This window comes from Callospermophilus lateralis, chromosome 11, assembly GCF_048772815.1.
Source record: "Callospermophilus lateralis isolate mCalLat2 chromosome 11, mCalLat2.hap1, whole genome shotgun sequence".
In the NCBI taxonomy this organism is placed as follows: domain Eukaryota; kingdom Metazoa; phylum Chordata; class Mammalia; order Rodentia; family Sciuridae; genus Callospermophilus; species Callospermophilus lateralis.
The window spans coordinates 19899092-19923479 of NC_135315.1; the positions used below are offsets into that span (position 1 = coordinate 19899092).

A 24388-nucleotide genomic window follows, 5' to 3' on the forward strand; every position below is an offset into this window, starting at 1 on the left:
GAGATTAAACTTTTGTTATCATTTTGTCTGTAACCAAATATTTATTTCTTCAAGTTAAATCTTAAGCATATACTTACCTTATGATATATAAATATAATGCCAAATTTCAATTATGTGTATACATGATTTTAGAGTTCCTTTCCCCATCTTGAAGATGAAAAATTGCAAAAATATGAAAATATACAAAACCATGGTTGGCTGTGTACTGCATGAAAAATGGAACATAATCTGACATTTCTCCAACTAAAACAGGATGCAAAAATGATATTGCTTCCAAACTAGCAAATTAAAATAATTATTGGAATAAAAATATGGCCCACTTGTGCAGGTATATAATATCAGCTTCTCAAATACTAAAAGAAACAATAGTCTGACCTCATCAAAAAACTGCTGAGTTTTGCGAAGTATAAATTTTAATTCAGTCAGTTCCAGGAAGTTTCTCTTCAGAGCTTCCTGGTTTGTGTTGATTTCCTTTAGTTCATTTTCAATCTTCTCAAAATTGGCCTAGAGGGAAAAAAGAAAACTATTAAGACATTAAATGAATTTATCTCAAAGAACTACTGTCACACCAATAGGTCAAAGATACATTATACTGGACTGGGATTGTGGCTCAGTGGTAGAGTGCTCGCCTAGCCATGTGCAAGGCCCTGGGTTTGATCCTCAGCACTAAATAAAAATAAATAAGATAAAGGTATTGTGTCCAGTTACAACTAAAAAGTAAATATTTTTTTAAAAGATGTATTATACCTACCAAGCAAATGCTGATTTACATTTTCTTTTTGCAAATTTTTGCTTACAAGTCTTTCTTTATCTATATAGTCTATGGTACACTCAGTAAATTTCTTGGTTAATTGAGATGGATAATATATTACAAAAAAAAAACCCAGTGGCAATTCATTTAGTCTGAGGTTAATAAGCAACAAGACAAGTTGACATTAATCCAATAAGTGTTCAAGAAACCAATGAACATTTCATTAGTAGCATATGATGCTGTCTGAAAAACTATTTGATACCATAAAAAAGAAAATTCACTTCAATCCCATCTTCAGGAAACTTAAAATCCATAGACAATACAACAAGGTTAGCAAGAATTACCAACTCAGGAAATTAATTTTGGCATTTAAGTAGAAAGAAACTTATCTGGCTTTCTTAGAATTGTTTACCTCTAAGTCAATCATGTCCCGGGGAAAGGGCACTTCTGGATTTTCACCAGTGTCCATAATTGGGATGTTAGCTTTTCTTATCTCTTTCTCAACAAATCCTAAAATGATAGAGTAAAAAAAAAAAAAAAAAAAAAAAATTCATGTCCAGCTACATGCCTGGAATTGCCACTACTGGGGGTGGGAGGGCCAAAACTTGATTACAAAGAATTTCATTCTAAGAAGAAGGAACCTTTATATAAAGAAGCACCTTTTTTCTCCATACCCCTCTCTTGTACTTCACATTCTCCAACACCACCCCAAAAAGGATGGTTAGTTCACAACTGCTTTCTTTCCCCCTTTGAATCTTAAAAACTGGAATTAACCAACTTTGATTCTCCACACTATGCAACTGTATCTCCAAGTATGGTGGTTCTGTTTCAGATACTATAATAGGCCAAGAAGAGCTCCAGAAGAAGAGTACAACTAAGTATTTGATAACACACTACAGTGAAATAACTCTAGATCAAAAGGGTTTTTTAAAGGGCTGGGGCTGTAGTTCAAAGGTGGAGCACTTGCCTGGCACATGTGAGGCACTGGGTTCAATCCTCAGCACCACATAAAAATAAATAATAAAAATGAAGGTATTGTGTCCAGCTACAACTAAAATAAATCAATAAATAAATGTGTGTGTGTGTGTGTGTGTGTGTGTGTGATTTGTTTAAAATAATCAGGCCAGTTTTAAGCATAAAAATAAAAGACTTAAAACACCAAAAGAGGGCTGGGGTTCTGGCTGAGTTGTAGAGCACTTGCCTAGCATGTGTGAGGCCCTGGATTTGATCCTTGGCACCATATAAAAATAATATAAAGATATGTGTCCAACTACAACTAAAAAATAAATATTTAAAAACAAAACAAAAAAACACCATAAGAGGGGGCTGGGGATGTGGCTCAAGCGGTAGCGCGCTCGCCTGGCATGCGTGCGGCCCGGGTTCGATCCTCAGCACCACATACAAACAAAGATGTTGTGTCCGCCGAGAACTAAAATAAATAAATATTAAAAAAAAAAAAATTCTCTCTCTCTCTCTCCCCTCTCTTTAAAAAAAAAAACAAAAAACGTCGTAAGAGAAAAGAATATTTCAGGGAATAATTACCGACTTTTTTTTTTTTTTTTTTTTTAAAGTGGGGACCAAATTTCCCCTATCAGCTAACTGTAATCTAACTTGGTAAAATGGCAAGAACCTGGGTAACAACCTGGTTTAAAATACTGATTCCATCACAACTACTTATGTTCTTGGGCAAGTCACTAAACAACTCTGATCTTTAGTCTCCTCAATTATTAAATGAGGTAACACCTATATTGAAGGAATGTAGTGCAAAATGAATGAAACAAAGTATTCATTCATTCATTCATTAGTACCCTAGCCCTCAACAGGAACTTAATGTTAGTTTCCTTTCTCATAAATAGTTCACTTTAAAAGGTAGCTCTTCTGATACTTAAAATTGATGATGCTGAGTCTTACCGCTCAGAATTCTGTAATATAGTTACGTTATTAAAATCCCACAATAGGGGCTGGAGTTATGGCTCAGTGGTAGAGCACTTGCCTGGCATGTGTGAGGCCCTGGGTTCAATCTTCAGCCCCACATATAAATAAATAAATTAAATAAAAGGGCTGGAGTTGTAGCTCAGTGGTAGAGCACTTGTCTTGCAAGTATGAGGCACTGAGTTCGATCCTAGCACCACATAAAATAAATAAATAAATAAATGAAAATAAAATTTAAAAAAAAGTTCAATTTACAACTAAAGAAATGTTAAAAAAAAAAAATCCCACAATAATCCCAGTGTTTTTGGCTTGCAGCCTGTCATTAGAACAGGTTTCTAGTAAGCACTACCTAGCCCAAACTCCACATAATCTGTATGTATAAAAGATATTCATCTTAAAACATGATCACAAATTTTTTTTCTCTTATTTTTCTCCTATAGTATTTTCATTCTTTTATTCAGAGGACTAATATCTCTAATTTAAGATAAATGATTTATTAGAAGAACATCATACAAGACCAATAGGCACATACGAAGTTTTCGATCCATTTCTTCACATCTTCTAACTTCATTCACAAATTTCCGCTGGAAAACATTCACATCTGGATTTAACTGAGAAATAAGAACAAAATACCAAACATTCAAATACTGCATCTATTTCCTCTGTTCACAAGTAACAACATACTACAAATTGAGAACTTAACTTTGTGTCACTGTATAACACAACACTAATCAAAACTATCCATATTCACAAAAAAAAAAAAAACTGCCTTGTGATCAGTCACACCAGCTAAAGTTGAAATGGAGGTAAAATGGGCAAAGGAGCCAGGCACAGTGACACACGTCTATAATCCCAATAACTCCAGAGGCTGAAAGCAGGAGGATCACAGGTTTGAAGTCAGCCTCAGCAACTTAGTGAGACCCTGTCTCAAAATAAAAAATAAAGAGGGCTAGGGATGTTGAACAAGTTCCCCTGAGTTCAATCCCCAGGGGGAAAAAAAAAATTATACGTGTGTGTGTCTATATATATGTCTATATATATATCTATATATATATCTATATCTATATATATATATGCACATATACACATATATACGCATGTATATATACATACTTAGATAGATAGATGTAGGTAGATAGATAATCCCCTTAAATTCGGGAATAAGATAGGAATGGCAGATACATGGCATTTTGCCCTACTTTCTTATGAACAAAAATCTCAGAAGCCAGGTGTAGTGGCACACACCTGTAATCCCAGTGGCTTGGGAGGCTGAGACAGGAGGACTGCAAATTCAAGGCTAGCCTCAGCAATTTGGCAAGGCCTTAAGCAACTTAGAAAGACCCTGTCCCAAAATTAAAAATTAAAAGGACTGGTGATGTGGCTCAGTGGTTAAGCACACCTAATTTCAATCCTCAGTACCAAAAATAAATAAAATTGTTATGGAAGAGCACAGGGGCCAGAATAGCCAAGAAAATTATGATAAGGTAGGAAAACTTGTATCCTATACAATATCAAACCTTAGTATTAAGCTATGGCAATGAAATTATTGCTTTATAAGCATAGAAATAAACAAAACAAGCCAACCAGAGGAAAACCCAAAACAGATGCAAATATGTATGAAATTTAATATTTTAGAGAAGCAATCACAAGTAATAAAATAACACACTATTCAAAAAGTTCTGAGATAACTGGTTTTTTACATGGGAAAATAATAAATCAGATCCCTACTTCACTCAATACAAAAAAATAATAAAGTCCAAATAGATCACTACATAAACAAATACATTTTAAATAAATTTTGCAAAAAATATAGAAAAGTGTACTGCAAAAAGAAAAAAAGAACAGGAAATAATAGAATTAGAAAGTCATTTTTGTAAGTACCAACATAATCACTAATATAAGACAGGTTTGGTCAAGGGATACAAAAACTATTTAAAGATTAAAAAGGTTTTGGAGAATAGTATATTCAGTCTCAAAGTATCACCTCATTTTATTTCTTAATCACAAAGGGAATAAGAAAGCTTTACAATGAAGAAATCTAGCAAACAATACCTTAATCAAGTGATCAAATTTATCTTCACTAAACAGAAGGACATTGTGTGCCTTTTAACATATTAAAAAGGGCACTCGTGTATGTAGTGTTCTTGCCCCAAAATGTTTAACTTTTAAAACAAATTCTGTGGAAACACTTAGACAACTCCAAACTGAGGGGCTGTCTCTGAAATAAATGGACTGGCGTGCAGCCCGGGTTCGATCCTCAGCACCACATACAAAGATGTTGTGTCCGCCGATAACTAAAAAATAAATATTAAAATTCTCTCACTCTCTCTAAAATAAATAGACTGGACTCCTCAAAAATATTAATGCTGTAAAAGACCAAACCCCAAGCTACACTTGTGTAGAATGTGAGAAGTAGACTGGATTTCTTCTTGGCTATTCCTCACCAGTCCTTTCAGTGGTTCTTTTTTTAATTGATTTTATTTTTTTTAAGTACTCAATAGTGGAATGCATTACAATTCTTATTACACATATAGAGCACAAATTTTCATATCTTTTATATAAAGTACATTCACGCCAATTCATGTCCTATACATGTACTTTGTAGGAGATTTTTGCATTACAATTCTTATTACACATATATACCACAATTTTTCATATCTCTGTATATAAAGTAGGTTGACACCCAATTTGTGTGTACTTTTGGTAATGATGTCCATCACATTCCACCACCCTTGCTAATCCCCTGCCTCCTCCCTTTCCCTCCCTCCCCTCTTCCTTATCTAGAATTCATCTATTCCTCCCATTAGCCCCCTCCCTACCCAACTATGAGTCAGCCTCCTTATATCAGAGAAAACATTGGCATTTGTTTTGGGGGAATTGGCTAACTTCACTTGGCATTATCTTCTCGAACACCATCCGTTTACCTGCAAATGCCATGATTTTATTCTCTTTTATTGCTGAATAATATTCCATTGTGTATATATGCCACATTTTTTTTTTTTTATCCATTCATCCACTGAAGGGCATCTAGGTTGGCTCCACAGTTTAGCTAGTGTGAACTGTGCTGTTATAAACATTGATGTGGCTGTGTCCCTGTAAGTGGTTCTTTATTGATAATTCCACCCTTTGTTTCTCACTCCTTCCTCATTCCACCAACACAGGTCTAAAAACAAAAATCACAACAAGCACCTTGAACCTAGCTTCACAGGGCATTATTTGGAACAACTGGGGCAATCAGAATGACTGCACATTAGGAAACTGCATTAACATTAAATTTCTTTAATGTGATCATTGGACTGTGGCTATCAAAAAAATGTAGAGCCAGGCATGGTGGCACACTCCTGTAAATCCCAGTGACTTGGGAGACTAAGGCAGGAGGATCACAAGTTCGAGGCCAGTCTCACAACTGAGAAAGGGCCTAAGCAATTTAGCAAGTAACTTTCTCAAAAAAAAAAAAAAAAAAAAAAGGACTAGGGATGAGACTCAGTGAAAAAGCACCCCTGGATTAAATTCCTGGTATTAAAAAAAAAAAAAAAAATCTCTGAATGTCCAGAGCCAAAGTCAGTGCATCTGTAAGCCCAACAACTCAGGAGGTTTGATTTAAAAATTAAAAAGGGCTAGGAATGTAGCTCAGTAGTAAAGTTCCCCTGAGTTCAGTCCCTAGTACCAAAATATAAAAAATAAACAAATAAATGAAGGAAAAAGAAAAGTCAAGTCACAGCCTGGAAGAAATTAGGAGTAAAGAATTCAGAATACATGAAAAACTTGTTTTTACAAATCCCAAAAGTCAATAAGCAAAAGTCAAGCAATTCAACTAAAAAACAAGCAGATGAAGCCAGATACAGTAGTCCACACCTATAATCCCAGGGACGTCAAGAGGACTGCAAATACAAACTCAGCCTCAGCAATTTAGCAAAGCACTTAGCAACTGAGTAAAATCCTGTCTCTAAAAAAGAACTGGGGATGTGGCTCAGTGGTTAACCATCCCTGGGTTCAATTTGTGGTACCAATAAAATACAAAAAAAGGGCTAAGAGGGAGTTGGAGTTATGGCTCAGTAGTAGTGCACTTGCCTTGCATGTGTGAGGCACTGGGTTCAATCCTCAGCACCACATAAAAAAATAAATAAACAAAATAAGTTTATTAAAAAAAAAAAAAAGGGGGCTAAGAGCCAAGCGCAGGGCTGGGGATGTGGCTCAAGTGGTAGCGCACTCACCTGGCATGCGTGCAGCCCGGGTTCGATCCTCAGCACCACATACAAACAAAGATGTGTCCACCAAGAGCTAAAAAAAATAAATATTATCTCTCTCTCTCTCTCTCTCTAAAAAAAAAAAGAGCCAAGCACAGTGGCACTCAGCTGTAATCCCAGCTCAGGAGGCTGAGGCAGGAGGATTGAAGAGTTCAAAGCCAGCCTCAGCAAAAAGCGAGGTGCTAATAAGCAACTCAGTGAGACTGTCTAAATAAAATACAAAATAGGGCTGAGGATGTGACTCAGTGGTCGAGTGCCCCCGAGTTCAATCCCCAGTACCAAAAATTAATAAATAAATAAGTGCTAAGGATGTGGCTCAGTGGTAAAGCACCCATGGGGGCTCAATCCCAGGTGTACACACACACACACACACACACAATCCAAACAGATGATATGAACACATATTTCATGCAAGAGGAAGCCCATATGTCAAACAAACAGATAAAAAGATATCAACTGTATCAATGCGGAGCAAATTAAAAACTATAAGATACCATTTTATACCCATCACATTGGAATTTTTTTTTTTTTTTTTTAGGAGCGAGAGAGAGAGAGAGAGAGAGAGAGAGAGAGAGAGAGAGAGAATTTTTTTTCAATATTTATTTTTTAGTTCTCGGCGGACACAACATCTTTGTTTGTATGTGGTGCTGAGGATCGAACCCGGGCTGCACGCATGCCAGGCGAGCGCGCTACCGCTTGAGCCACACCCCCAGCCCCACATTGGAAAATTTAAGACTAAACATAAAAGTTTTGACATAATTGTGGAATGACAGCACTAATAGGAATGTGACCAGGAAGATACTTCCATTGGGAAATACACTATGACAACATCTAAAAAAGATGCACACAATACTCAGCAATGCCCTTTCTTAATTATAAGCCCTAGAGCAGCACAAAGATAACACAAAGACATCATTCTCATTTTTTCATGAGTATTCAGTGAAATTTTCTTTTATTTATTTTGCAGTGCTGGAGATTGAACCCAGAACCTTCAGCACGCTAGGCAAGCACTACCAATGAACTACATCCCCAGCCCTTCAGTGCAGTTTTGCAGAGGCTCATGATGCACGCACCACAATAGAATGAATAATGAAGTAGATATGAAATCTATACATCTTCTATTAATTCAGACAAAAAAGAAAATGTAAAAACAGGGCTGGATGTAGCTCAGCAGCACTTGCCTAACATGAGAAAGATCCTAGGTTCCCTCCACAAAATCAAATAAAAGAAAGAATCAAAGAAAAATCCACGCCACTCTTCTTTACCACTGGGCCACATCCCCAGTCCTTTTTTATTTTTTATTTTGAGACAGGATCTCACTAAGTTGCCTAGGGTCTTGCTAATTTGCTGAGGCTAGCCTCGACTTGCAATCCTCATCTCAGTCTCCCAAGTTGCTGGGATAGCAGACATGTGCCACCATGCCTGGCTCATAAAAACATTATTTGATAGTATATAGTCAGTTTTTTATTCCAATTTGCTGTTGTAGGTGCTGGAGATAAAACCCAGGGCTTCTCACACACTAGGCAAACACTCTTTCATTGAGCATATTATATCCCCACTCTTTCATTGAGCTATATTCCCAGCCCTTTCATAATTTATTTGAGACAGAATTGAAGATGTAGATCTATGGTAGATCTCTTGCCCAGCACACTGGGGGCCTTGGGTTCACCTTCTAATATGAAAAAACAAAAAACATTGTTTCTGAAATTTGATCATGTTTGATATAGGTAGCTCTAGTTCACTCCTTTAAACTCCTGTATAGTTATTTTAAGCACATACACAGTTTATCAATAGTTTTTCCTGCTCATGAACATTTAGATTGATTCTAATTCTCAGTTTTATAGAGTAGATTCTTACATATTCTTGGGGTATACCTATGTGATAGTTTCTCTATGACAATGGTTCTCAAACTTTTTGGTCTCAGGATCGTTTAGACTCTTAAAAATTATTTAAGGGGTCATGTATAATTAATTAGACTAAAAAAGAACTAGTAATCACAAAAAATACATATATATTTAAGGGGTTGGGGTTATAGCCCAGTGGCAGAGCACTTGCCTAGAATGTGTGAGACACTGGGTTCAGTTCTCAGCACCACATATAAATAAAATAAAGGTCCACTGACAACTAGAAAAAATATATATTAAAAAAAATTATTTAAGACCCCAAAGAGGGTTGGGTTGTGGCCCAGTGGTAAACACTAGCCTAACATGTGAAACACAGTGCACCACATAAAAATAAATATATAAAATAAAGGTATCGGGCTGGGGATGTGGCTCAAGCGGTAGCGCACTCGCCTGGCATGCGTGCAGCCCGGGTTCGATCCTCAGCACCACATACAAACAAAGATGTTGTGTCCGCCGAAAACTAAAAAATAAATATTAAAAAAAATTTTAAAAATAATAAAATAAAGGTATCATGTCCATCTACAACTAATAAAAAAACAAACCTGCAAAATTTTTTTAAATTTTTAAAATATTATTGTTTAGTTGTAGTTGGATACAACACCTTTATTTCACTTGTTTATTTTTTTATGTGGTGCTGAGGATCGAACCCAGGGTCTCGCACATGCAAGGCAAGCCCTCTACCACTGAGCCACAACCCCAGCCCCAAACCTGCAAATTAAAAAAAAAAAAAAAAAGACCCCAAAGAGCTGTTGCTTATGTCAATTACAGCTAACAAATTTTGCTGAATTGTAAATTAAAATTGAAAAATGTTTAAAATACTTATTTATTAAATAATTTTTAAAATTACAAACCAGGCACTGTGGTATATATCTGCAATCCCAACGATTTGGGAGGCTAAGGAAGGAGGGTTGCAAGTTCTCAATCTCAAAACAAAAAACAAAATGTGCCAGGGATGTAGCTCAGTAGTAGAGCATTTCTGGGTTCAATCTCCAGCATTGGAAAAAAGAAAGTTTTTGCTGAAGGATAGATACAGTAGGATAGCACTTGCCTAGCATGTGTGAAGCTCTAGGTTCAATCCCTCATATCATAAATAAATCAAATTATACTACATGTTATTTAGTTATACATAAATATGTAGCAAAATTTAAAAAGAACATGACAATGATATAAGAAAAAATGACCGTACAGATTACCTCAGGGGAAGAAGGGAGAGAAATGGTATAGAAGAAGGATCTGTAGGAGGTTTCATTTATGCCAGAAATGTTTACCTCTTAAGTAGATAGTAGAATAATAAGTATTCATTATATTATTACCTATACTTTTTTTTTTTTTTTTAATACCAGGAATTGAACCCAGGGGGGCTTTACCACAGAACTACATCTCCAGTCCTTTTTGAGACAGGGTCTGACTAAATTCCCCAGGTTGGCCTTAAACTTGCAATCCTCCTGTCTCAACCTCCGAAACTGTTGAGATTACAGGCGTGCACCAACATGCCTGGCTCTATACTTTCTTTGTATGACTGAAATACAATTTAAGTAAAAGATAAGAAGATAATAGATAATAGAAAATAATAGAAAGGAGCCAGGCATGGCGGTGCACACTTGTAATCCCAAGGGCTCCTCAGGCTGATGCAGGAGGATCTAGAGTTCAAAGTCAGCCTTAGCCAAGGTGAGTAGCTAAGCTACTCAGTGAGACCCTGTCTCTAAAAAAAATACAAAATAAGGCTGGGGATGTGGCTCAGTGGTTGAGTGCCCCTGAGTTCAATCCCCAGTACCACCCCTACCAAAAAATTTTTAAAAAGAAAGAAAGAAAGGAGACACAATAGAACTAGAGAAAAAAATGCAAATTAAGTATAAAACAGGTTTCACTTATGTTTCAAGTCTAGAAAACTGGAAGAAGGGCTGGGGTTGTGGCTCAGTGATAAAGGGTCTGCCTAGCATGTGTGAGGCACTGGGTTGGATTCTCAGCACCACATAAAAATAAATAAGTAAATAAAAGTTATTGAGTCCATCTACAACTAAAAAAAGATTTATAAAAGAAGAAATCAGAGCTGAGGATATTGCTCAGTTGGTAGAGCATTTTCTAGCATGCACAAGGCCCTGGGTTCAATCCCCAGCATAATATGCACACATACAAATTGGCAAATCTTACTGTATGTTAATTGTACCTCAATAAATTTTACAACAAAAATTGTTGTAAATGAATATACATTAAAAAAAGAAGAAAACAAAACTTGAGAAAATACTGAACATAGAAAGTCATGGATACTGAAATGGTTTGTGAAAAAGTAAGGTACTGAGGGCTGGGGATGTGGCTCAAGTGGTAGCATGCTCCCCTGGCATGTGCAAGGTGCTGGGTTCGATCTTCAACACCACATAAAAATAAAATAAAGATATTGTGTCCACCTAAAACTAAAAAATAAATATTTTTTTTTAAATTATTTAAAAAAAAAAAAAGTAAGGTACTGAGAATTAGATCTACTGATCTTGAGAAACAGAATTACAGGAGGACAATAATCTTGGAGCATTGTAAAAGCAGGGATGGTGTCTGGGAACTAAGGGCCAGAGATGCAGATTCTGGGACTCACTGAATAAAGATGAAATATATAAGACTAGAGAGATCACCAAAAGTAATAAAGGAAGTTTTGGGGTCAGAGACACCCAGAGACAGCAAAGATCTTAGGGAACACTGACACCTATAGTAGGGACAGGGAGGATCAAAGAAAGGCTAGAAGATAAAAAGTCCATCAGAAAAGTAAGAAAAGGAATCAATCAAGAAGAACAGTTGAAGAGAAATGGTTCAAAATAGTTCAAAGAGAATGAAGAATGAAGTCACTGGATTATATTTGTCCAATTTCAGCTCAGATTGAGAATTTGAAAGCTTGCTAATTCCAGGAAGCCTATATTGATCCTTCCATCCCTTTGTGATCACTGCTCTTTCATTCATCCATTTGTCTCAACAAATATTGATTGTACCTTGGATACAGCCATCAAAGATAATAATGAGGGCTGGGGTTGTGGCTCAGTAACAGAGCACTTGCCTCACACAGATAAGGCACTGGGTTCAATCCTCAGCACCACACAAAAATAAACAAAAATAAATAAATAAAGATATTGTGTCCACGTATAACTAAAAAATATTTAAAAAAAAAAAAGATAATAATGAGCTGGGCATGGTGGTACATGCCTTTAATCCCTGCAATCTGGGAAGGTAAGGCAGGAAGGATTGCAAATGTGAGACTAACCTTAGCAATTTAGTGAAGTCATAAGCAACTTAGCAAGACCCTGTCTCAAAATAAAAAATAAAAAGTGCTGGGCATGTGGCTCAACGGTTAAGCACCCCAGTACAAAATAAAATACCCTAATGAACAAAAAGAATGCCCCTGTCTTCATGGTGCTTAGATAACAGAAGAGAAAGACTTAAATTAAAAAAAAAAAAAAATTTAAGACTTAAATCACCCACTCCCACTGATAAATATAAAATCGTGACCACAATAAATATTATGAAAGAGAGGTACATGGAGCTTTGAGACCAATGTAACAGGAGGATCAGAGTCTGGGAGTACTGAATTATTAATTTCTCCCTCCTTTTAGCAGTGTGTATTATGTCTTCCTTATCAGATTATAAGGCCCTTGGGGCATACATTTTTTTACTCTTAGACTGTCCATTTTGCGTGTGTTTGTTTGCTGGGGATGGAACCCAGGGCCTCACACATGCTAGGCAAGTGGTCTCTTTACTAATAAGTTATATCCCCAAGCCTGTCCATTTTCTTTTCTTTTTTCTTTTTTTTTTTTAGAGAGAGAGAGGGGGGAGAGAGGGAGAGAGGGAGAGAGAGAGAGAGAGAGAATTTTAATATTTATTTTTTAGTTATTGGCGGACACAACATCTTTGTTTGTATGTGGTGCTGAGGATCGAACCCAGGCCGCAAGCATGCCAGGAGAGCGCGCCACCACTTGAGCCACATCCCCAGCCCTCCATTTTCTTTTGATATCATCTCCAAGTACTCAAAATAATGGATTATCGGTATGTGCTTAGCTATACCCTTATATCTGATGCCTCCGATTTTTTTTATTTAAAGAAGTCCTATTGTATGAAGAATGACAACAATTTTTTAAAAAATATCTTGCTATGTGTATTAAAGAACCCAAAAGCAAAGTGAAAACCTTGAAAATGCTAGAACGGGCTAGTAGGTATACTCTTCTGGCATCCCAACAATTACTTTGAGAGTGTTTAGGATACTTCTCAAAAGAGGAACTAGCAAAAGCATGGAAGGATTGGCACAAAACATTCTCATCTCTGAAAAGACAACTTGAAGCACACATTCTACCAGTAAGGCGGTTCTTTTTTTTTTTTTGGTGGGGAGGGGGTACTAGGAATTGAACCCAGGGTCTACCACTGAGCTATATCCACAGTCTTCTGTATTCTTTATTTTGAGGCAGGGTCACTAAATTGCCCAGACTGGCCTCAAACTTGAAATCCTCTTGCCTCAGCCTCCCAAATAGCTGGATCTGCAGACATGCACCATTTCACCCAGCCTAAAATGATAATTTGAAAATAAAAAAACAAACACTCATGATAAGAGTTATTGGCTATGACAAGAAAAATTGAATACAGTAGTAATCAAAAAGCAGCCCCACAACTACTTACATCACGAAACTGAACCTTTCCAAGTTCTCCTAATTCACTGACACAACAATAAGCAGCTTCTGACTGTAGAAATAGCTGGGCGAGCGTCATCTCCTCACTCCGGAAAAGCTCCCCCATGGTTGCAGAAAGTAGTCAACTGAGTCTCTGGCTTCTGTTCCAACCTGAGGGAAGAGATAAAATGCTATGACTCTGGAAATCACCTAAAAACAATACCTAGGAGATGCTCTTTTGCTTTGAATTTTATTTCTTTCAGCCGGTGCTGACAGGTTTTTAACAACTATTTTGATATCTTACTCAGAAAGATGGAAAAGAGAAGCCTGGTATGGAGGCTGAGACAGGAAGATAGAGAAAGTTTAAGACCAGCCTCAGCAACTTGCCCGAACCTATCTCAAAAAATAAAAAGCACTGGGGAAGTAGCTCAATGGAAAAACACCCTTAAATTCTAGTACTGTAAAAAAAAAAAAAAAAAAAAGAATGGAAAATTGCAAAAGCAGTTACTGAATCTGACATCTGCAGTGTCAGATGTAAAGTCACATCCTCTGCAGTCAACATCAAGATTAAATGACAATATTTTGAGCAACCTAATACATAAGAATGCATTCGGATTAAAGACAGGAACTGGGAACTCCAAACAGCTCTTTAAATATCCTGGATATAATATGAGGCAGTGACATTTCACACTGCTCAGTTTTTGTTTTGTTGAGCAGGAAACAAATAGAAGAAAATTTTAATTTTTTTTTTTTATTTCCTTTGTGACTAGGAATCAAACCTTGAGCCTTACACATGCTACGCAAGCACTCTACCACTGAGCCATACACCCAATCCTTGATTGCCCTCTTATAAAAAACGTCTGTATTGTGACAAGTTTTCTCTCCTCTACTGACATTAGGCCAAAGCTCCATCATTATCCTAAAGTTGGAGCTATATAAGGGGTTTAACCTTCCAAACTCCTCTGAAAATACCATTCCCCCACTATGGAATCCAATTAACTATTATCTAACAAAGAGAGACTGCATATTAAGCTCATCAAATCAAGCATAACAGGAACACATCTGCAATGACAAAGCAATTTTAACAAGCCATAGAGAAAAAGCTTTCCACCTCTGCAGCTTTCTATTTCTCATCTCCATCTTCGAGATAATTATATTCTTCCAGTCAAATTTTCTCACACAAAAGCCAATAAATGTTTCCTTTTGGGGAAAACACTTGCCGGGTATGAAAGACAATTGGCGCTATCAGTGGTCCTGAAAGTGAAATTATTTACTCTCAATCAGCTAACGTGAAGCACAGGACTCTACAGTATCTAACCGCAGCAAAACATACACTATTTTTAGTACCATAAGGTCATCGTATTTCCTATGGATAAGTGAGACTGACATCAAAGGAAGATTCACTATTCTGGAAAGCTGGGAGACATTTTGAGAAACTGAAGGACAAAACCCTTTCTGCATTTGATGTTCAAGGTAGCAAACTCGCACGCCCGCACGCACACGCACACACATATACACACACACACACACATACACACACATACACACACACTCCAATATAAGAAAGGATTTCTCAAGAGACTATGTGGGTTGATTTAAAGACTGTGTGTACCTGAATCATCCAAATCAGCTGTTACCAGCCCCACCCCATCCCGCTTAATAAGGATATATTCCCACAACCTCGAAACACATAAAACTATGCCTGCTCAGTATATAATTCAGGGGCTGCCATTAACGATAGCCTCCAATAAGTGGCCTCCCTCTTCTTGTTCTTTAATGAACACAAGTCTCCCTAGAATCTCTATCCCTCTAGAGTCAAACAGAAAACGAGTTAGGCCCAAGTGGTTTCTTTGGGTCGCAAAATGAAATATGGAGAGCAATTCTGCAAAAGATAATAAGGCGACCCTCGTGCCCTGCCTCCAAGGAACTCACGGCAGTCATCCAGTCCTGGCTTCCACCAAGGTATTATTCACCTGCTTCATTTCCTTTTCCTTCCCAGTGAGAAAGGAGGAATTCTCTGGACCCAGGCACACCTATCTCCCGGGTAAGGGAGAAAAAGGGCAGGAATCCCCAAACTAGGGGACCCTTCATCAAGCACCCCCCACAATTCTTCTGGCTACCCCAAAAACCCTCAGTCCCTCTATCTCCTTAAATCGGGGAAGTAATTCAGGTCTTTCAAAGGACAGTGAATCTCTGGTCCCTTTGCCCATAGGAGTGCCCAAGGTGAGGAATGATTCCCAGTTTTCTCTCAGAGCCCCAAGATCCCTGCTAATTCCTTCCACAAGGAAGGCGGATATTAGAAGGATTTCCTGCGTTCCTCGAAGGCCGCTCCCGGACGCACTATACTTATGACCCCCGCTCACCTTCGGCTGCCGGCCCAGCCGCCGCCGCAACCAAGAAAGCTCACAGCCTCCGCGGCTCCGGGCAGCAGCACCTCGACGTGCGTGCGTCAGAAGATCCCGCCCCTGCGCCCCAGCCAGCCCCCGCCTCCACGATGACTTCATCGCTATTGACCAATAGGGTGCCGCCTCGCTGGGGCTGCCGCAGTGCGGAGTCGCTGGGGTGCGGACGAGCCTCAGCCTGGTGGCGCCATCTTGGTCCCTGCGCTGTGATTCCTAGCAGTGAAGATGGGCCGGGGCAAAGCTGACAGCGCGGGTGGTGTGGGGCCGGGGACGCTGAGTACTAGGAGGGCTAGCGGTGCGGGTGCTCGGAGCCCTGGGTTTCTGAGCCCTTCAGAGTCCATTCTCCCTAACCCTTATCCTTCAGACAAGCTGACTGCCCTTTTTTTTTTTTAATTTTGCAGACGATTGATTCACACCTTTTTCTCCTTGAGGGAAGTAGCATGAAGGAAAGGGAGACATGATTTAAGAACTTTTTGAGGGCTTGCCTAGCACGAGTGAGGCACTGGATTCGATCCTCAGTACCACATAAAAAAGCAAACAAGGGCTGGGATTGTGGCTCAGTGGTAAAGTGCTTGCCTCCTGGGTTCAATCCTCAGCATCTCACAAAAATAAATAAATAAAGGTATTGTGTCCATCTATAACTGAAATATATATGTATATAATATATATATATATATATATATATATATATATATATATATATATATATATAGAAGCAAACAAAAAATAAAAGTTATTGTTCTTTTTTTTAAAGAACTTTTTGTGCCCCATACTGAGGTTGAATTGCTTAATGTAGATTTTTTTAGTAGAGCGTTAAGAGTCTACTTAAATATGGGAAGTACACATCTAGACTGGGAATGCAGCTCAGTGGTGGAGTCCTTGTCCACCACTATGTGAAGCCCTAGGTTCAAATCCCAGCACCACTAAAAAAAATAATAATAATAATACATGGTCCATTTGTTCCAGCAACCACCCAGGGTTTATTTTTCTCAAAGTAATTGGAAACACATCAGAAGAACATATGTTGTGAAAGTTATTTCTTCAATCACTTTGACCGCTTAGGGATTTTCAGTTCCTCAAATTTGTTAGAATTATGTTTTTTAATGTAAAATGATGCCTATTATTTTTTAAAACGCCCTTTTCAAAGGTCAATAATTTTTACCTTTTTTGCCCTTCTCTTAAAAAGGAGTAGGGACCCCAGGTAGTTTGCCAATAACCAGAATCCTATCAGGAAGAACCCGGAAAACCGGTTATTCAATTCTCCGTGGGTGTGTGATGGAATCCTATTGAGACTGAAGTATAATGAGGGAGATATCTTAGATTAAAAACTGGTGCTGATAATTTTGTATGCCTGGCAAAAGCATCTTCAATCCTGCTTTACTAGCCTAAACAAAATAATGAAGGGCAAAAATGCAAATTTTATGTCTCATATTAGAAGACACAACTTGACTTCATTACAATTTTCTTGAGAAGCTGTGTCTTGGAGAGATCCCCACCACCTTCTCTTTTCTCTGCTTCCTATTTTTCTCAGCTTTCCTGGCAAGACAGATAGGGACCCATATTTGAAAGTCTGTCAAGTTTTAGAAGACTATTACACAATGACTGTCACATCCTTCCTCTAAGGCAAAAAATTAACCTCAGTCAGCTGTTTGCTAATCACGAATTTTTCATACTCCATCTTTAAGACAGCCTTTCCTCTGGATTCACTTGAATTAATTTCCTTGAACTCTTGTCTTCCTTGAAAGTACATCCTCTCAGAGCTTCTTTCCTGTTTTTTTTCACTCTCCTGCCATCGATCTTTCCCCATTGTTGAATATCTTTCCCCTCTGTTCCTCAATGTCTTATCTAGTGCCAGGCTTAAATGTCTGTGTGTGGGATTGATATCTATTTTTCTGTCCACCTCTCTTCTCCAAGGCTCAGATATGGAATATCTAAGTGCCTGTTGGGTTATGCTTTTTTTTTTTTTTTTTTTTTTTTTAGTTGTAGGTGAGTACGATACTTTTATTTTGTTTATTTATATGTGGTGCTGAGGATCAAACCCAGTGCTTCACATGTGCTGGACAAGCACTTTACCGCTGAGCCACAACCTCAGTCCACTCCTAATGCTTTTTAGGCAACAGATGCTTGCTGAGGACCTACTATGTACCAGACACAGTACTAGATTGTAGGGATAGAAAATGAAACAAACACACTTCCTACTCTAGAGGAGTTTTCAGTTCCCTGAGAAGTTAAGTTCCAATATTTACAAAAGGGAGAGATGAGTGCAATGATAGTTCTAGTATGTGCTCGGCACTTTTCTAAGTGCTTTGTGAATATGAATTCATTTAATCCTCAAAATAACCCTAAGAGGTAGATAGAACCATTTAAGGTAAGTGCTAGGCAAGTGCTCTAACACAGAGCCACATCCCCAGCCCTTTTCTGGCTAAATTGCTGGGGGTAGGGCTGGGGATGTGGCTCAAGTGGGGTTTGATCCTCAGCACCACATACAAACAAAAATGTTGTGTTCGCCAAAAACTAAAAAAATAAATATTAAAATTCTCTCTCTCTCTCTCTCTCTCTCTCTCTTAAAAAAATAAAAAATAAAAAAAATAAATTGCTGGGGGTCTCACTAAATTGCTGCTGGTGGCCTTGAACTTTTTTTATTCCTTTTCTTTTGGAACTGCATATTGAATCCAGGGGCTCAGGGGAGATTTACCACGAAGCTACATCCCAGTCCTTTTTATTTTATATTTTGAGACAGGGTCTTGCTAAATTACTGAGGGTTCATTAAATTATTGAGGCTGGCCTCAAACTTGCAATCCTCCTGCTTAGCCTCTTGAGTCACTGGGATTATAAATGTGCGCCACCATGCCTAATTCCTTTTTATTTTATTATTTATTTATTTATTTTTGTGATAGGGTAAGACTGAGTTGCCCAGGCTAGTCTCAAACTTGTGGATGATCATCCTGCTTCAACCTCCTCCTGAGTAGCTGGAATTACAGATGTGCACCACTACACCCAATTTAAACTCTAATTCTTAAACTCTTCTATCAAGAATCTGAATGTTAGATAATTCTACTACAACCTTTAGGTGACCTATGATAAACTTTCATCATTGTTCTTGAAATGTTGTTTTATAGTCTGTTTCCGTAGAGGTATTCCTTTTTATGATTTCACTGAGTTCCTCAAAATAACACTTCTGCTTTTACTTTCAAAGCCTATTTATATTTAAGATAAAGATCTTTTAGTAATAAATAAGTACTTATTATTAGTAGATTTTGAGGCTTCCTTTGAAGTTAAAAAAAGGCCAATTTTCTTTAGCTCTGCTAGTGATTATATGGACAAGGAAATATGAATGTTTCCAAGCCATGTGACATTTTATTCAACCCTCATGATTCCTATGACAAGCACATGAGGCAGAGAACCTTTTAACTTGTAGGAATTGGGAATGCTATGTGAAGAGGCTTCTTAAAGAAGTAAAATTTAAAATATACAAGAAGACTGGGGTTGCGCCTCGGTGGTAGAGGGCTTGCCTAGCACATGTGAGGCCCTGGGTTCAAACCTTAGCACCACATAAAATAAATAAATAAATAAATAAAGGTATTATGTCCAACTACAATTAAAAAATAAATAAATAGGGCTGGGGATGTGGCTCAAGCGGTAGCGCGCTTGCCTGGCATGCGTGCGGCCCAGGTTCGATCCTCAGCAGCACCGCATACAAAGATGTTGTGTCCACCGAAAACTAAAAATAAATATTTAAAAAAATAAATAAATAAAATAAAGGTACTGGGTTCATCTACAACTAAAACTATCTAAAATAAAATAAAATACACACACACAAAAGAAACAACTTGAGATATAATCCCAGCAGCTCGGGAGGCTGAGGCAAGAGAATTATGAGTTCAAAGCCAACCTCAGCAATTTAGCGAGGCCCTAAGTAACTTAGCAAGAACATCTCTCTAAATATAAAAAAGGGCTGATGATGTGGCTCAGTCATCAAGCACCCTTGGGTTTAATCCTAGTTCAAAAAAAAAAAAAAAGATTTCTGAACTGAACAATGTGGCAAGTATATCTGTATCGGGTAAGTCACATGGAAAGAGACCTAGAGTGAAGAAATGCATTGGGAAATTTCAAAAGAAAAGATCTAGTTAATTCAATGGCGGAAGGAGAGATCTGAAGTATATTAGCTCCAAGAGGGGAAGGAACCCTATCTATCTTATTGACCGCTATATTTCTATTGCCTGTCATTCAGCATGTATTTAATAAATATTTTTGAAAGAGAGGTTGGGGTTGTACCTCAGTGGTAGAACACTTTCCTAGCTTGTGTGAGGCACTGGGTTCGATCCTCAGCACCACATAAAAATAAATAAAGGTATTATGTCCCTCTACAACTAAAAAAAATTTTTTTAATCATTTTTGAAAGAAAGAAAATAAAACTGGGAATGTAGTTTCTTAACTTGTGGCAAATTGATGTGGGTTGTCTGTATTTGCAGTGATATAGTTGAGTTTTACTTATGGCTTAGTTGTTTGATGTTACATGAGCACTATTCTACTGACATACATTCTCAGACTGGCTTTTAAAAAAAGAAAAAAAGGACTTCTGCTGGACACAATGGTGCATGCCTGCAAACCGAGCATCTGGAGACTGAGGCAGGAGGATCGCACATTCAAACCCGGCCTCATTAATTTTTCAAGGCCCTAAGCAACTTAGCAAGACCCTGACCCTGTTTCAAAAATAAAAAAAGGTTGGGAGTGTAGCTTAGTGGTAAAGCACCTCTAGGTTCAATCCCCAGTACCAAAAAAAAAAAAATTCCTTTTTACATTTTTTAAATTGTAGATGGATACAATGCCTTTATCTTATTTATTTATTTTTATGTGGTGCTGAGGATCAGAACCCAGTGCCTCACACATGCTAGGCAAGCACACTTCCACTGAGCCACAACCCCAGCCCCTCCTTTTTAAATTTTGAGACAGGGTCTCAATAGACTGCTAAGGCTGGCCTGGAAGTCCTGATCCTTCTGTCTTAGCCTCTCAAGTGGCTGGGATTACAGGTATGTGCCACTGCACCTTCAGGCATAGTTTAAACATTTCAAAAGTAAAACCTCTTTTTTTTTTTCTCAGATAGTCTCTTCCCAAATCAGGCATGGTGGTGCACACTTGTAATCCAAGCAACTCCTGGCTGAGGAAAGAGTCTCACAAGTTTGAGGCCATCCTTAGCAATTTAGCATGACCCTTTCTCAAAATTAAAAATAAATAAATAAAAATTTAAAAGGAGGCTAGAGGGGCTGATGTTGTGGCTCAGTGGCAGAGCGCTTGCCTCGCACATGTGAGGTACTGAGTTCAATCCTCACCACCACATGAAAATGAATAAACAAAATAAAGATACTACATCTGTCTATAACTAAAAAATATTTTTTAAAAAAGGGGGACTAGGGATATATATTGGTGGTAGAGTACCCCTGCATTCAGGTTCCCAGTACCACACACACACCAAAAAAAAAAAAAAAGAAAGAAAAGAAAAGAAAAAAGATAGTCATTTCCCCATTTTAATTAGTCTTATTCTGGAGCTGGTAAACACTGACTGATCTATTTTATAATCACTTATATCTGATACCATTTACTTGTTTGGGAATCCTTCTACTTCTTGCTTATTTTTTTTTTTTACTCCCTGAGATTATTAGACACCTAAAGGACAGATTATGCTTCTATTTCTTTCATATGCCCTTGTTTATAATAAAAAATGGTTATTAAGTAGCCACTGTGTGTGTGTGTGTGTGTGTGTGTGTGTGTGTTTTGTTTTTTGTTTTCTGGTACTAAGGATTAAACCCAAGGGTACTTAACCACTGAGCTGTATCCCCAGCTCCTTTTATTTTTTATTTTGAGACAAGATCTTGCTAACGTAATTATGGCCTCCCTAAATTGCTGAGGCTGGCTTTGAACTTGCAGTCCTCTTGCCTCAGCCCCTGGAGTTGATGGGATTTCCAGGTATGTACCATCACACCTCGAAAGCAGCCACTCTTAACCACTTGTAAACACCACAGGGCTTAGAGCATGAATTATCTGAATAGTTCAGTTGTCTCTTTCAATTTGAGCCTATGAAAAAACATTCAAATTTTATTTCAAGTCATATGATGGATTCAGGAACAGAGTCTGTACTGAAGGTTCTTTCACACCAATCAGGGCCCCTGGGATTCATAGAAAAATGTGTCTTTTGGACAAATGAGTCATTCCACCAACGCACAGCTGGACTCTCAACCCCAAAGCACAATGGAAATGTGGAAATCTGAGTGAAGTACAAGGAATCTATATCTGAACCAGAGTTCACACTCTTCCTGTTCTGTTATATTGTGAAATGGAAACACTGTTTCCTGGGAAAAGGGCCAAATTCCACAAGTGAAATAGTTTTGCTTTAAATGTGCACAGCTGCTAAACACTTACTGTGCTTATGCAGAGTGGTTTGTTTTGAAGATCTGGTATTGATTCCAGATAGAAAGTTGAGCTGGGCTTGTAACTCAGTGGTAGAATGTGTAAAGTCCTCGGTTCAATCCCTAGTACTTCAGGGGCAGGGGGTGGGGTGGGGGATGGTGGTTGGAGAATTAATTATTCTGTTCTACCAAATAGAAAGTTGCAAGGAAGGGGACTCCTCTTACCTACAATAGAATAGGTGTAACAGAAACAGTCTTGGAAGCTGGGGACATCTGTCAGTGGCAGAGAGACTGCCAAGATTGTGTAAGGCACTGGATTTTATAGCCAGCACTGCATAAAAAACCCAGTCTGGGACACAAATTCTTGACTGGTTCAAGTGAAAGAAAGGGAATAGGGTCATGAACTTTTCTTGCCAACAACAGAATGTCAACTGTTCTGACTTGTCCCTTCACTAATAAGATCATATTTCATCCTTGGAACATCCTTAGTATGCGCATATATCTATATATCTATGTATATTTTTATGGGAAGCTTATAATATAGACAAAAGTAGAGAGAACAATATAATGTGTACCTATAACCTTGCTTCAACTGTGATCGACTTATGGCCAAATTTATTTTATCTAATATTCCATCTTCTTCCCCTAGAACTATTTTGAATCAAATTGTTGATGGAATATATCATCTATAAATACTGCAGTTTACATTTTTAAGATAGAAGGATGATTTTATTTTTAAAATTACTTTTTCTTAGGGGGAAGGTACCAGGAATTGAACTCAGGGGCACTCAACAACTGAGCAGCATCCCCAGCCCTATTTTGTATTTTATTTAGAGACAGAGTCTCACTGAGTAGCTTAGGCCTCACTGTTGCTAAGGCTGGCTTGGAACTCTCGATCCTCCTGCCTCAGCCTCCTGAGCTGCTGGGATTACAAGCATGTGCCACAGCACCTGACTAAAATTTTACTATTTTTTGAGACTCAGTCTCGCTACATTGCCTTGAACTACCAGGCTCAAGCAATTCTCCTGCTTTAGTCTACTGAGTAGCAACAAGCTTCACGATTTTTTTTGGAGGGAATACCTGTGATTGAACTCAGGAGCACTTGACCACTGAGCCATATCCTCAACCAGACAGGGTCTCGCTGAGCTGCTTAGCTCCTTGCCTTGAACTGGAGATCCTCCTGACTCAGCCTCTCGAACCACTGGGATTACAAGTGTACACCACTGTGCCGGGCCCAGGATTTTTTTTAAAAACAAACATACCCACAATGCTGCTCTCATATCCCGCCCCACCCAGTACTGGCGATCAAATCTAGGGCTTCACATATACTAGACAAGAACTCTTATCACTGAGCTACATCCCCAGTCCTTTTTTATTTTGAGACAGGAACTTACTAAATTGCCCCTGTTGGGGCTCAGGCTATAGCTCAATGGCAGAGGGGGTGCTTGGCACATGTGAGGACCTGAGTTCAATCCTCAGCACCACATAAAAATAAACTTAAAAAATAGAAGTATTGCGTCCATTTACAACTAAATTTTTTAAATATTTATTTCTTTTAGTTATATACAATACCTTTGTTTTATTTATTTATTTATTTATCTATCTATCTATCTATTTATTTATTTATTTAATGTAGTACTGAAGATCAAACCCAGAGCCTTGAATGCGCTAGGCAAGCGTTGTATGGCTGAGCCACAACCCCAGCCCCATAAAATAATTAAAAAAATAAAAATAAAAAAAATTGCCTAGGCTGGCCTCAAACAGAGTAGCTAGTATTATAGGCAGGCAACACCACACCCAGCTGCCTCTGTATCTACCCCCTACCCTCCCCCTACCAAGGATTGAGCCTGTTTGTTTAACTACTGAGATAAATCTCCAGCCCTTTTTATTCTGAGTCAGGGTCTAACTGAATTGCTTGGGCCTCACTAAATTGATGAGGCTGGCCTTGAACTTGCAATCCTCTTGTGTCAGCCTCCCCAGCCACTGGGATTACAGATGTGCGCCACTTTTTTTTTTTTTTTTAATTTATATATGACAGCGGAATGCATTACAATTCTTATCACACATATAGAGCTAATTTTTTCATATCTCTGGTTGTATACAACCATAGA

At 38.1% G+C, this 24388-nt stretch overlaps 1 protein-coding gene across 3 annotated transcripts in view; it reads right to left on the bottom strand.

Moving 5' to 3' along the window:
- Window positions 1–15915, bottom strand: part of Atp6v0a1 (ATPase H+ transporting V0 subunit a1) — a 57683-nt gene extending 41768 nt beyond the window's left edge. For 2 of the 3 annotated variants that reach the window (XM_076871194.1, XM_076871193.1), the window contains exons 1-5: window positions 15835–15915; window positions 13482–13642; window positions 3216–3294; window positions 1164–1261; window positions 376–504 (exon numbers count right to left, since the gene is read on the bottom strand). In XM_076871194.1, the coding sequence (XP_076727309.1) occupies window positions 376–504; window positions 1164–1261; window positions 3216–3294; window positions 13482–13598 (423 nt within the window). In that variant the 5' untranslated portion in view covers window positions 13599–13642; window positions 15835–15915. Of the gene's footprint in view, window positions 1–375; window positions 505–1163; window positions 1262–3215; window positions 3295–13481; window positions 13643–15834 lie in introns of those variants that run through there. The other variant, XM_076871195.1, reaches the window with a different exon arrangement.
- Between the last annotated feature and the right edge of the window lie 8473 nt (window positions 15916–24388).